The following is a 13207-nucleotide window of genomic DNA, read 5'->3' as shown; positions in this document are numbered from 1 at the left end:
GGGACGCCAGAGTCGGCAGACTAATTTCTGGTCGTATAACACTGTATGGGAAAAGGATGATTTTTGGCCGGCAAATATGGGTGTTTTTTAGATAAAAAGAAGAAAGTAATATATCAGCGATATGACAGATCCTCTTTACATTGCCGAGCACTTCGTTAAGCCAAAACAACTCGATAGTGTTATACGACCAGAAATTAGTTAGCCGACCCTGGCGTCGCAAAAGCTCACCGGCGCCATCTTGTTCAACTAGCCCATAGTAGTGTAAACTGTGCATTAACCTTTTACTTCTCAGTGTAGTTCCAGCCTTATTCAAACATACCGGCCTGTAATTGTAAAATGAACTTCAAGAATTGAATATGTTTGATTAAAGTTGGATCTAAAACTCTGTAGGAAGGCTTTTAAGAGCACACAGTAAACTACTGTACCTCAGAGTAACGAAACATCATTTTGAGGCCACGTGGGGACCTTCGTTTCTGGATGTATCGAAGAGCACATTCCAGACAGAAAACCACATTATTGCTCTCGTGAACAACCTGTTGACATAGACACAGGTAAATAGTATAGTGCGGGAAAGTTGGTTATAGCGCAGCTTGACCCTGGCAAAATAACTGCAAATTTAGACCATTTGTAGGCCTGCCCATAAAAACATTTCATTGCTTAAAGGTTGGTCATTCATAGCACAGTAGAATACTAGTTTTCAAGTACATTTCAATGAGGAAGAAACTTCTAACATTCTAAAAACACAAACAAGCGAGACCACACAGTTTAGAGTAATATTTGAGTGTATATTACTACTAAGATCAATTTGTTTGGATAAAACTATGAGAAATGAGAATTCTCTGACTTGACAAATTATAAATAAAAAAGTAAATCCATTTAATAGGATAAATCTTATTTCTAAGAGACTCAATTGAGATATTATTGAGATCTTTTTTCAAAAATCATGTTGTTCGTTGTGCATCCCGAGTAATATCAATCAATCTGCAGTGGGGTTGTTTGATTAAGTAATAATAACTCAAAAAATACAGCTAACTTGCATAATAAAACATGATAACGTTACTTAACGAAAAACATTTTTACATTTTTTAAAAACTGTTATCTGTTTTTGCAAATAAACTTTTAATTATACAAATGGTTTGTGTCATAGAAATGTAAACATGGAACATGCCCAAGCAGGTCAGGAATGATCTGAAATTTACCATAGAGAGATAACAGAGATGCTGACACGCATGGCAGCGTCTGTCAGCTGTGTCTTCTGGAAATCTCGAGCGTTGCTGCTTCTTCTTGTCTGCGGGAGACTCGCACTGTGTGCCGTAACGTGCAGACAGACGGAGCCCAGCTTCAAAAAGATCCCTGCGCTGGCTTATCTCTGCATCCCTGAAAAACATGCAACAGAAATGTTACTCAAGATTGTGGGAGCATTTCTGAAGTTAAACCTCAACCAATGTGCACAAGATCGCACACTTTTTCATTTCTCTATAAGAATTTTAAATAAATACTCAATAAACCAAGCCACTTAGAACAACTTTGATATAAAGCAAGTAAACGCATTTGGAAATCAGAAATGACAACGGATAATATATAAAGGTACTTAAATGAACCACACATCCCATGACTCACTGCACGTTACATGATCAAATAAAAAAATTACAGTGAGATGCAGATTGGTGAATGTTATGGTTAAAATTCTTCTATTGAGCCAGACGGCATCAAACCATTGAAGAAAACAAGTAAGATTTTGAGGGAATTTCCACCCATTGATGCGCAATAAACAACACGAAAAAATATGCTTCAAAGTGACAATAAACCCCACCTGAGCTCTTTGATGAGAACGGAGATGGCGTTCAGGAGCTGTTTGTTATCCCGCTCGGATGTAGCGATCTGATAGATGAGCTTCTCTGTGGAGAAAGGCTCCTCTATTTGCCGCCTTTTAAGATCCTGCAAAGCAAACACGACACACAAGCCTGAAAGTCAGAGGAAATGCCGTGCTCGCGGGGGAAACAGGAAAAACCTCACTTACAAAAATAAAACTGAGTTAAACCAAGCCAAGTTCCAGCTGACTTTGTCCGTCCCTGCGTCGAGTCTCTCACCTTAGCTGCCTCGTAGCCCAGTTTCATCCACTGGGGGTTGGCGAAGTGCACTGTCTCAGAGACACTGTAGCCACAACACACCCTAGACACAAAGGTTCCTGGGAAACATACCATGAACTGCCCGCTCTGTTGAACTGTCCGGTACACTTTCACCCCCTTTTGACGGAGCACCTCTGGAGAAATCTGTGTGGCGAAAGCAAAACGCTGAGTGATATTATTTTGTTGCAGTTTATTGATTCAGTGAATTTCATAAGAACAAGTGAAGTAGTGCCAATGTCTCTCTTTTACCATAATGTTCCTCTCTAGCATCTCCAGCCCTGGTGTCCCATTAGCCTGCAGCAGTGTGTGTACTATTTTGTCAAGTTTTGATTTCTCTTCAGCTGGAATACAGTACCTTGGAGAAAGAGACACATTTACTTTAAGATGCTATATAGATGCCACTTTGGTCAATTGACTTGCGATATCGCAGCTGGATTACGTTGTAAAAAATGGATACATACGCTACCATGGCATACACCTGAAATCTCTTACCAAATGCAGTCAGCACCAGTGTGTAGGTAATCTATATACGGAAGGCTGTTTTGTTCCTGACACCAGCATGAGGTAGAAAAGACCATGCCTATGTTCAGCCAGGGGATGGTCACTCCTGGACAACACAAAGAGATGGTCTGTATCAAAATTACTCTGCATTACATATACATACTATACAAACAGTTGTAAATGATGTTGAAATATACACTACAAGTACTGTATAAATGAAGAGTTTGGTTCCAAAATGAGAGAACTCCGTTAAAATCTGTTCAAAAATCATGTTTTTATTATGTTGTCATGTTTTTATTCTGTTTTATTGTGTTAGTTAGCTGTATTTTTTAGTTATTATGGCTTAAATCAAAACAAACCAACTGCAGTTTGATTGATATTCATTGGAATGCACAGTGAAAAACAGGATTTTTGAAGAAAAAAAAAAACGGAGATATCTCATTTTGGAACCAAACTCTTCAAATATGACTCTGTTCTTAAAGGTTGTATTTTAAGACACATTTCCGTTTCTGAAAGAAGAGAGGGATGTTACCTGGCACAGCACCAAGATGTCGTAAGATGGATCCTGAGTTATTGGAAAGGACGGTAAGATTCCACCCATGCCTTGAGTATAAGCCAAACAAAGGCAAAGTTAGATAAAACCAGAGATAAACAACAAAAAAGAGATTTAGTGTATCTTTTGCTTTTGTGGGTAACACTTTACAATAAGGTTGTATACGACAACATAGATTAGTTTTGTTAAATAATATAAAATATTTATTCATGTCAAGTTCTGCATATATTACAGACCATTTTAGAAGACCTAAACAACACACTGGTTGTGGAAGCACTTCCCGTTTCGTTTTTTTTAAAATTCTTTTTAAATTCACATTTATTTTTAAGTATTATAAATATTTGTTTGATATTCCGATTCAGTTCTAAATATTCTGTTGTTTATATTTTGTTCTAACATTTGCATAATGTGGTGTTTATGTCTTGCAAAATGGACTGTATACAAAATTTTGAAATTTAAAAACAACAACATTACCATGTATATTAAAGGGATAGTTCACCCAAAAATGAAAATTGTGTCATGAATGACATACTTTCTAGTTGTTCCAAACCTGTATCATTTTTTTGAACACATTCAGTTCTAAATATTCTGTTGTTTATATTTTGTTCTAACATTTGCATAATGTGGTGTTTATGTTTTGCAAAATGGACTGTATACAAAATTTTGAAATAAAAAAACAACAACATTACCATGTATATTAAAGGGATAGTTCACCCAAAAATGAAAATTGTGTGATGAATTACATACTTTCTAGTTGTTCCAAACCTGTATAAATTTTTTTAACACAGAGAAGGATATTTGGAAGAACGCTTTTAACTCAACCCCACTGAACCCCATTGACGACCTTAGTAGGAAAAATGACAATGGTAGTCAAAATTGCCCCAGAATGGTTTGCTTTCCTAAAATCTTCAAAATATCTTCTTTGTGTTCAACAGAACCAAAAAAATATGATTATTAAAAAATATTTTCTTTCATTATTTGTTCATGATACTTCATACCCACCATACCCATTTTGAAGCGTCAGATAATTTGTAACAAAAAAACCTCATCTTACTTTGAAAACGGCTCAGACTTGCTCACAGGAAATCCACTCCCATGAGTCTTTGTGTCAACCCTTCCACAATGCACAGCGACATGGCATTCCTTTTCCTCAACCAATTTCCAATACTCTCTCTGTATGAACAGTGAAAAAGATGCGTAAAAAACTAAATCAAGACAAGTAAAAATCCTTTATTCCTGCTTATCAAAGCAAGTTTATTCCACAACAGCTTGTTAATATGAAAGTGCACCTCAACTTCAGCGATGTCTGGTTCTTTACTGAAGCACATGTTCATGGTATTCCTGGCTGCTCTGAAGAATGTTGTGAGAGAGAATGATTTCCCCTGTGAAACACGACAACACACAGAGAACAAGCATTAAAGGCAGGGTGGGTGATACTGTCCAAAAACATTTTTTGTCATGTTGGTTGGAAATCTCTTTACATCCTGATAGCAATCAAGAAGTATAGTGGTCAAATAATGTTTTTATAATTATATATCGTCTGTGAAAGGCGTAGGACCAAAAAACGTTCGCCCAATCAAAACGTTCTGGCCGAACGCTGTGACTGGTCATGTGTACATTTTCAGCCAACGTATTTTGCATACCACTGCGCACCCTGTTCACGCAGACATCATACGTCATCAGCGCGCTCACGTCCGCTGTGTCAATGTAGGGAGAATGGTGGACAATCAGCAACAATCAAAATTTCCTGCGGAACCGACAACAAGTAAATCTACAAAACGAAAATCAGTTTTTGGTAAAGCAGTGACGAAAAAACGTCTGGATCATGAAAGAGGAAAACTCGAATTAACATCGGTTCAGTTTTTACACGATGGAGACAGCTCCGGCAGGCAAAGGGTCTGAAAGACGATACCAAGGTTGCTCTCTTTCTTTTGGACAGGTATGTACATGCTTCGAGAAGAATTGAATGGATTTAGTTTGTAATTTGTTACGTGGATTTACGAAATACATTCATGTGTTTGGAGGAGGCGTGGTTTTGGACGGCGAATCGCATAGAGGGTGGGATTATAATTTCAGTGCTAGCAGGCTAAAGTTAGCACCTTTCAAAATCAACCACCCCACCTTTAAGTGTATAAAATGCATTGCAAATGTTGAAGTACACAAAACAAGCACGGTTTCACTACTCTGGAATACCAGCAGTTGCTATCCCCATCACAAGTGTGAAACATGGGTTTAAAATGAAGTAAAAAAATACAAACTAGCCTTTAACAAAACACAACAATAATGTAAAGTAATATAATGACGATACCCTGTATATGCACTTGTACGGTTCACTTAGCACGCCCTCATCCCCTTCTCTCTTCTCTAGTCTTCTCAGCCGGCTGCTCTTCGCCGTGGGATCCAGCTCTCTGAGATGTTCGCGTGTTCCGCTCCTGTGCAACGCCCCGTTCACCAAACCGTTTTTAGGCTCGCAGCGTGGAAGCAGCAGAGCAGCATGCTGTGATATGTCTCCCTGACCCTCCAGGGGTCCGCTTCTCCTCTCTAGGGACTGCTTTTCTGTCAGCACTTCCTTCTCAAGCTGAGACCTCTGAGTTGGTGAAAGGGAGTCATACGAGAGCAAGTACTGGCAGTAAGCCTCCTGGAGCTTGGCGAGACGATCTTGAGCCGAGCGTGGGATGCCCAGCAGATCAGCAAGCCGGCCCCATGTTTTTAGGTCTGTCACCTGCTGCATGCCTCCCATTTCATTTAGAAGCTGGAAGAATCGGGCCAGATCCAACTCACACCCACCTGACAGGAAGCAGAAGAGACACATGCAGAGGAAAACGTTTGTAGAAGACTGTTTAGAAAATAACACGCAGGGCAAGAGATGTGATAACCTTAATTCAGGGAGCACAGGCCAGGCACTAATACAATTACTCACAAACCTTATGAAAAAAAATGTCTTTTTGTGATCTGGCAAACTTTAATTTGATTGGCTGATGCAACTTCCAGGCATATACCATTTTGCAAGACGTGAACAACACTTTTCAACAATTATTTAACAACAATGGAATATATTTCACATATATAATTAATAAAAAAGTCTTAAAGCTCTAAATGTTTTTTTGGTTGCATTTTACTCTAACATCTGTGTAGTGTTAAAAATAAAATTTGTTTTGTCACTAGGGAACAAAAGTCGTCTGTCAAGTTTATACAGTGAGCACTAATAATAATTACAATTATAATTTAATTTGCCATGCTTGCTAGGTTTATTGGACTTACAACGCCATATTCTAAATAATGTTAAATTATTCTTATTATCAGCAATAATAATAAGCATTTTACGAGTTAGTATAATTATTGTTGATGTAATTATTAATTAATGAATAATAATAATAATAATAAAACACAATTATAACAATAATATTAATTTATAGTTTTTATTTTTATTATAAAATATTTATTATTATAAATATTATATATTTTTTCTAAAGTACTTAAGATTAAGAAAATAGTTAAGGTTAATACTAATTATTATGAATTATGAATACAAATAAAACCATCATACAACACCATATTCTACATAATGTTAAATTATTATTATAAGAAATAATAATAAAAATAGTTATTCATGTATTATTAATAATTATTATTTCATTAAAAAGTATCATTATTGTTTTGTTAATATGATTAATAATAATCATAATCATAAAACAAAAATATTAATTTATCGTTTTATTATTTAAAATCATAATGATAAACAATTCTTTTGTAAATTATTTAAAACAAAACAATAGTAATAAAACCATCAAGTTTCTAACGATCTCATCAATGCTGTTAAATTGGTTTTTGCTTCTCATCTCTTAATGTACTGTATACACACACTCCTTTATTCACAGGCATTCGAGAAGCTCATATTAGTGCCAGCCTGGTCTCTGCAGGGCACAACATGGTCACTGTTTGAGTGGCACACAGAAACTGGAGAAGGAATTGAAGTTGGCAGGAAGAAAGCAGTGCTGTCTGGCATCTGTGAGATGATTTTCCCACTCAGACAACAAGAGACGAGAGCGAGCTGCTTATTTGAGTTCTGGCTGTGTGACAGACGGCCAGAGATGCACTGTGTGATCTCCTGAAGGGAAGCTGTTCTTCCCTAGCACCAGTTTGGAAATCAATCCACACTGGATTAGATGTGCACTTAAAGCGTATCAGCAATACGTGAATAAGCAGTTGCATGTTGATAGAGCACAAAAAAGCCACTTATCGCCTGATGTAAGGTATATAAAAATAATAAACGACGGTAAATTAAACAAACTGTAGGAATGTTTTGATTTTTTTACTTGAAACAGAAGTATTGATTATAAAAAACAGTAAATGCATGTCCATACCTATGAGTGGAGGCTCCTCCATATTAATGCCTTGTGTCCTCAGGTGTTTCCTGATGCAGGCCAGTTGCTGTACATTCGGTCCCCAGCGTCTGCCCAACTTGTGCACATGCTGCACGTACGACACAAAACGCATCTCCTCTTTAAGCTTGCACTCGGGACGCCAGCCTGCTGGCGGAACAACCCGGTACAACCCGAACGGTTCTGCTTGCTGCTGCACAAACTCCATGTAAGCCAGAGGGTCGTGAAACTCTCTTGTGCCAGGATGAAAAACGGGAACCTCTGTAACCGCCATCGCCTCAGTCACCGTACCACGCCTGCCTCGCTCTTTAGGCTCGGCCGGGTCGAGGGGCTCAGGACTGATTTGTTTTACAGAAGAGTTTGTTTTTGGGGGGTTGGCTGGTTTTATAATGTCTTGCGTTGAGGTAGTGGGGCTGTTCTTGGCCTGAACCGTGGCTTTACAGTGTTTCTGTTTGGTGATCATACGCTTCCCCGCAGTGGTCCGTTTGGGTCTCTGCGATCCCGCTGCTTGCGCTCGCGACCGTTTAGCATGGCTACCGGGTGCTGGTGTCTCCTGAGCTGCTTTCCTACTCCGTGTATTCAAGGGAAGGACTTGCATTTTTACCTTTTTCACCTCAACCTCTGCTCTGCTCAGACTAATCTCCAGCTGCCTTTTTGACTGTCTCAGTCCATTTCGTCTGGGTGGGAACGCGTCGGTCTGGCTCAGCCTCCTGGTGGAGGCTGGTGATAGCACCTGTTTTTGCATCTTGGCGTGGCTGGTTCGGGCTTTTCCTGAGTTGGAGTGCTGAGGGTTGGTGTGGTGCGAGCTGAGCTGCCTTTCGTGTGCGCTCAGGCTGAGCTTGGCCTCTTTGAGCAGTCTGGCTTTGGTGTACGTCACATGGCCCTTGGGGTATTTCACAGCTTTGGTCGGGGGAGTGCGGAGTTCTCTTGTCTTTCTCGAGTGGACAGCGGAGGTTCCCGATGTTCCGTTCATTTTGGAGGACTGGGGGATGAAGGAAAGAACAAAATCAGCACTTCTATAATTTCATTAATTTACGATATAATATTAAACCAAATGTTGTGTGGTGTATGTACAAGCAACCCAAAAGAGCATCAATGGCATTGGTGCTGAGAAAGCTGTTTGGAAATTGTCATTATTCTGTCAGTACCATTTAATATCGCTATGAAATTACAGAAATTACGCACCAAATGTTTAAAATCTTACCAAATTGTATTTGAATTCAGGTAAATCAGGTCACTTTTTGACAGTCATCTCAACGTCAAAGTGTCACAATTTTACCCAATTGGCTCTAAAAGTGACCACTCTCTTCCACTAGGGGGCTCAGTGGAGCCGTTCTTTCATTCTTGGGAGCGCATGATGCACGTGACCTGGGGCATGTACTGTGATTGTTCCATCTACATGCTGTGGGGGATGGGAGGACATTAATTTGTCCAAAACCAAAGTTCTTGTTAGAAACCACAACCCATTTACAAATGGCCCACCAAATGGAGACACAGTTCATGTTTACTAAATTAGCCCTAATCCCGATTATGTGGTACTCCCACACCCGGCTGGTTTGGACCATGTGTGTGGGGGGTTGGGTAGAAGAGGAATGACATCATGTGTTGCTATAGGCCTGCTGCAGGATGGTAGGGAAGGGTAAACCGTACGGCGTGCTGCTCTGCGAAATTTAGGTGGACGTTCATAAATGGGTCTATATTATTAGTGACGGTGTATAGTGACGGAATAAACAGACACCGAGTGAAGACATGTAAGTGATACAGAGACAAATCACATGTACAACAATTACCTTAACTAAGGACAGTTCATTTGTTTGATAAGCCCGGTGTAGATGTAGAATTTTTTTTTCACCCACAGTATGTAAGATTCAATGCAAGAGATTTTAGATAATACAATATGGTATTGTACCTCTTCAAACAACAAAAGGGTTTATTACATTACAACAAAGTCTTTAGTTTTGAGTACCCCTTGACAAAGCTAAAATCCAAGTGCAGACCATAAAAACATACCTGTTGTTTTTTTTCCTGAACAGACCTGCTGGGCCGTAAATTGTGTTTTGTGGAGCTCCTAGCTAATGTTATGGAGTTTTTCTCCTTCCCCTGGATTCCTTCTTTCCGTTTGGCCCTCAAACTGCTCTCTTGTTCCTCGGCAGCTCGCGTCTGTCCATTAAACACTGGGAGAAGACAGAGCACATAGCACTAAAAGTGAGAACTCATATAACAGAGAGCACAACTATGCACATGGCAATTCCATGGAAATCTCAACCTTAATATTAAAAAAATCAACCATAATTATTTGGTGGTTTAAATATCCACGTGAAGTGTCTCTTAAAGGTGCTGTGTGTAATTTATTTGGAGACTCTATTGTAAGGAATGCAATATAAAATTATACATAACTATGTCTTCAGATGTGTATAAAGACTTAAAAACATAACGCTTCATTACGTCATTACATTATTACCTTAGAATGAGCTATTTCTATCTACGTACATCGCGGGTCCCCTTACATGGAATTCACCATGTTGTTTCTACAGTAGCCCTGATCGGACAAACTGCTCTACAGAGTGCGTTTCGTAAATAGGCTATCCCATTCGGCAAAGGAGCCAAAACGCGATGGCATCTTTGTCCTGTGAGACCCGCTGTAGTGGTTGGTTGCAAATCGCAGCTAGATGCGCTAAAATCTCCACATTTCTCTAGTTTTCTAAAGCATTTTTTGTGTTTTTAAAGCATCATTTTCCATAGTCAGGTAAGTCAACTGTCACATCCATAATGGTCCATATTCCTCATAGATAGGCATGTGAAAATTAAAATATAGTAACTATTTAATGTTCTATAAAGAGCCATCCGGTCTCCATTTGTTGGGTGTTATTGCTTTTGGTTTGCACATTTTAACTCACAGAAATCCTATAAAGTATGTTGTCTTTCAAAAATCAGAACTAAATCAGGGGTTTAGTCAAATATAAACAGATGGTTCAATATATTGGTAATAAATACATTCTCTGAGAATTTATATTTCAAGTCTTGACTAAAATGTCACATCCATAATCCTGGAATAGCCCACACATAACTATCATTTCCACACACAAAAAAAACATGGCATATTGATATAAAAGCATACAGCGTGAATTGCAAATATATTCAATTAGAAGTGTTATTACGTGTTGTTTGGGTGAACAGTGCCCTAAATTTCTGTGCACTAAACCAAGCTATGTTCCTCCTATAGGTGAGGTAAAGCAGTTGATTTAGTGGTATAGTGGAAAATAAACCCAAGCCCAGAGGTTTGCTACTGAATAGTCCGGCTGTACCTGTCTGCTCCGCTTTCCACTTTCTGAGCACTTGACTTGAATTATTGCTCTTATAAAACACTGCCAACAGCTAACAGTGTCTGCATACAAGCCTTGCTGAGCACACCAAAGTTTATAGGATTTTAAAGCTTATACATTGTAAAAGCAAAGCTGCTTATTGGTCTCAAACCAGCATCAACAAATCCAACATAAAACATTAACACAAATTGTTAAATGCTAAAAGCCACCTATGAAATTAGAAAGATTGTGTTAAAGACTAATCTCTTGCTTTGACTGTAAGATCAATATAATATTACATAAAAGTATGACTGGAACAGCTTTGGATTATTTTTTCCTGAGACCACAGAGCCACCCACACTGCAGCGAGACAAAAGAAAGTTTTAAAGTTTCGAGACTCCATTAACTAAACATATGGTGCGCTAAGCATAGAGCCTATGTTAGCAGTAAAAATACAAAACGAGTATTGAAAAGCTTGTTGGGTCACTCTGCTAAATGAAAGGTACAGTCTGTTGCTTCTAGTGGGACCGACTTATCACTCAAACAGTTTGGAAGTCGTCCAATGGCGCACATAAAAGTGTCATATTTAGCTTGTGGCTTTACTATATACAAGAAGTGGCTCTGGTTTCGTCATAAAGTATGAATGCTCAACATGACTCCCAGTTTTATTAGGCTTCACACAGAGTTTTCTTTCACCATGCCATGGCACACCGGCCATGCAGGACGCTCTGCAGAAACCAGATTCAGCAAGTCTCAACTTCATTGAAGGCATTTTAAATCACCACACAGATTTTTAAGAATGCTAAAAACACTGAGAGGAAGAATGTCAAATAAACCCCAGAAAGATGTTTAAGCACCAGTTTAGACACTACACATGTTTATCCAAGAGGTTCACTTTGACCTGAAACCCCCGTGAGGGGGAGATTGGGGAAGAAAGGGTGTATGGGGGTAGATTGTCCAGAGCCCCTCAGACATGTGTAGAGTATGTGGAGCAATATAAGGTGACGGAGGTATCTGATTACTCGTGTGTGCAACAGAATCCGGTTACAAGAGGGAGAAAAATGGGGCAAAAACACAAAAGTGGTGGTGTAGACTACAGTACCAAATCCAATATTTTGCTAAAAGGAATTAAAAATTCTGTAATCATTTACTCCCCCTCTTTTCATTTTTAAACCTGTATGCAGAACAGAAAAGGAGATATTTTGAAGAGTGTTGGCGGTGGTTCTATTGTATGGACACAAAGCCAATGCAAGTCAATGAGTACCGCCGTTGTTTGGTTACCAACATTCTTTAAAAATATCTTCTTTTGTGTTCTGCAGAAGAAAGAAAGCCATACAGATTTGAAATGACAAGAGGGTGAGTAAATGATGAGAGAATTTTCATTTTTGGGCGAACTACCCCTTTAATTTAGCTTGTTCTGCTTTTCTGTGTTAGCTATAATTTGGAATGAAATATCAAGAGAAGGAAAACAAGCATAGTGATACCATCATTTATATGCAGTAAGAAAACACATGAATTCCATGTGGTACATGGTATACAACAAATGTAGGCAATCTGACAGAGTGCTGTGTATAGACACGGCTCATTAACTGTATGGTGTGGAAAGAGGCAGGACCATAACTCACCTCACCGGGGTGCTAAAATGGAAACCAAATGTCCACCCTGTCTGATACTACTGGCAGTGAAATAATACACTGACTGAACACTACACAGACTACACTGTAAAATAGATTGTAAAGCGTTATTTAAAGTTAAAAACAACTTAAAAACAAAATGAGCAAAATTAAGTTCATTACAATAAGCTGTATGTGGACTTGTGTTGGAGTGTGATTGTTTTAAATGTGTAAGTACCATGACCGTTGGCATTGCACTTGCTGGGTCCTCTGCTCTTGCGTGGAGTAGACTGGCAGGAGGCAGAAGCACTGCAAACACTGTCTTCTTCTTCTTCCTCTTCCTCTTCCTCATCTACATCTTCCTCATCTTTAGCGCTACCAAAGTATGCTATGTTGCTGGGCAACGCAGCAGAGCCTGGACCAATAGGAAAGAGAATAAAGACGAAGTGAGGGAGTGTCATGCGGAGAGAAACCGAGATAGTAAGAGGGAGAAATACAAAAGACACTTGGAATGGCGTTCACCCAAAAACACAAATTCTATGATTGTTTACCTCATCAAAGCCAAAATGCAAATTCTTTCATTATTTAATCATCCTCGTTTCATTGCAAACCTCTAGACTTTCGTCTGCACGACACAAACGAAAATATATTTTAACTAAACAACACAGCACCCCAATGACGTTCATTGTAAGGACACAAAGAGATTTCTTGAAAAAATCGTTCTTTG

General features: G+C 38.9%; 1 protein-coding gene across 3 annotated transcripts in view; it reads right to left on the bottom strand.

Annotated features, from left to right (window-relative positions):
- Window positions 1-13207, bottom strand: part of jarid2a (jumonji, AT rich interactive domain 2a) — a 33825-nt gene that overhangs the window by 2050 nt on the left and 18568 nt on the right. The window contains exons 5-17 of one of the 3 annotated variants that reach the window (XM_057339410.1): window positions 12719-12895; window positions 9576-9739; window positions 7548-8547; window positions 5492-5970; window positions 4473-4565; window positions 4238-4356; window positions 3163-3233; window positions 2622-2736; window positions 2379-2484; window positions 2202-2273; window positions 1814-1938; window positions 1200-1377; window positions 426-533 (exon numbers count right to left, since the gene is read on the bottom strand). In XM_057339410.1, the coding sequence (XP_057195393.1) occupies window positions 426-533; window positions 1200-1377; window positions 1814-1938; window positions 2202-2273; window positions 2379-2484; window positions 2622-2736; window positions 3163-3233; window positions 4238-4356; window positions 4473-4565; window positions 5492-5970; window positions 7548-8547; window positions 9576-9739; window positions 12719-12895 (2807 nt within the window). Of the gene's footprint in view, window positions 1-425; window positions 534-1199; window positions 1378-1813; window positions 1939-2020; window positions 2274-2378; window positions 2485-2621; window positions 2737-3162; window positions 3234-4237; window positions 4357-4472; window positions 4566-5491; window positions 5971-7547; window positions 8548-9575; window positions 9740-12718; window positions 12896-13207 lie in introns of those variants that run through there. The other 2 variants (XM_057339408.1, XM_057339411.1) reach the window with 2 other exon arrangements.

The sequence above is a fragment of the Triplophysa rosa genome, linkage group LG8 (genome assembly GCF_024868665.1).
Source record: "Triplophysa rosa linkage group LG8, Trosa_1v2, whole genome shotgun sequence".
NCBI lineage: Eukaryota > Metazoa > Chordata > Actinopteri > Cypriniformes > Nemacheilidae > Triplophysa > Triplophysa rosa.
This window is presented reverse-complemented; position numbering and strand designations above follow the sequence as displayed.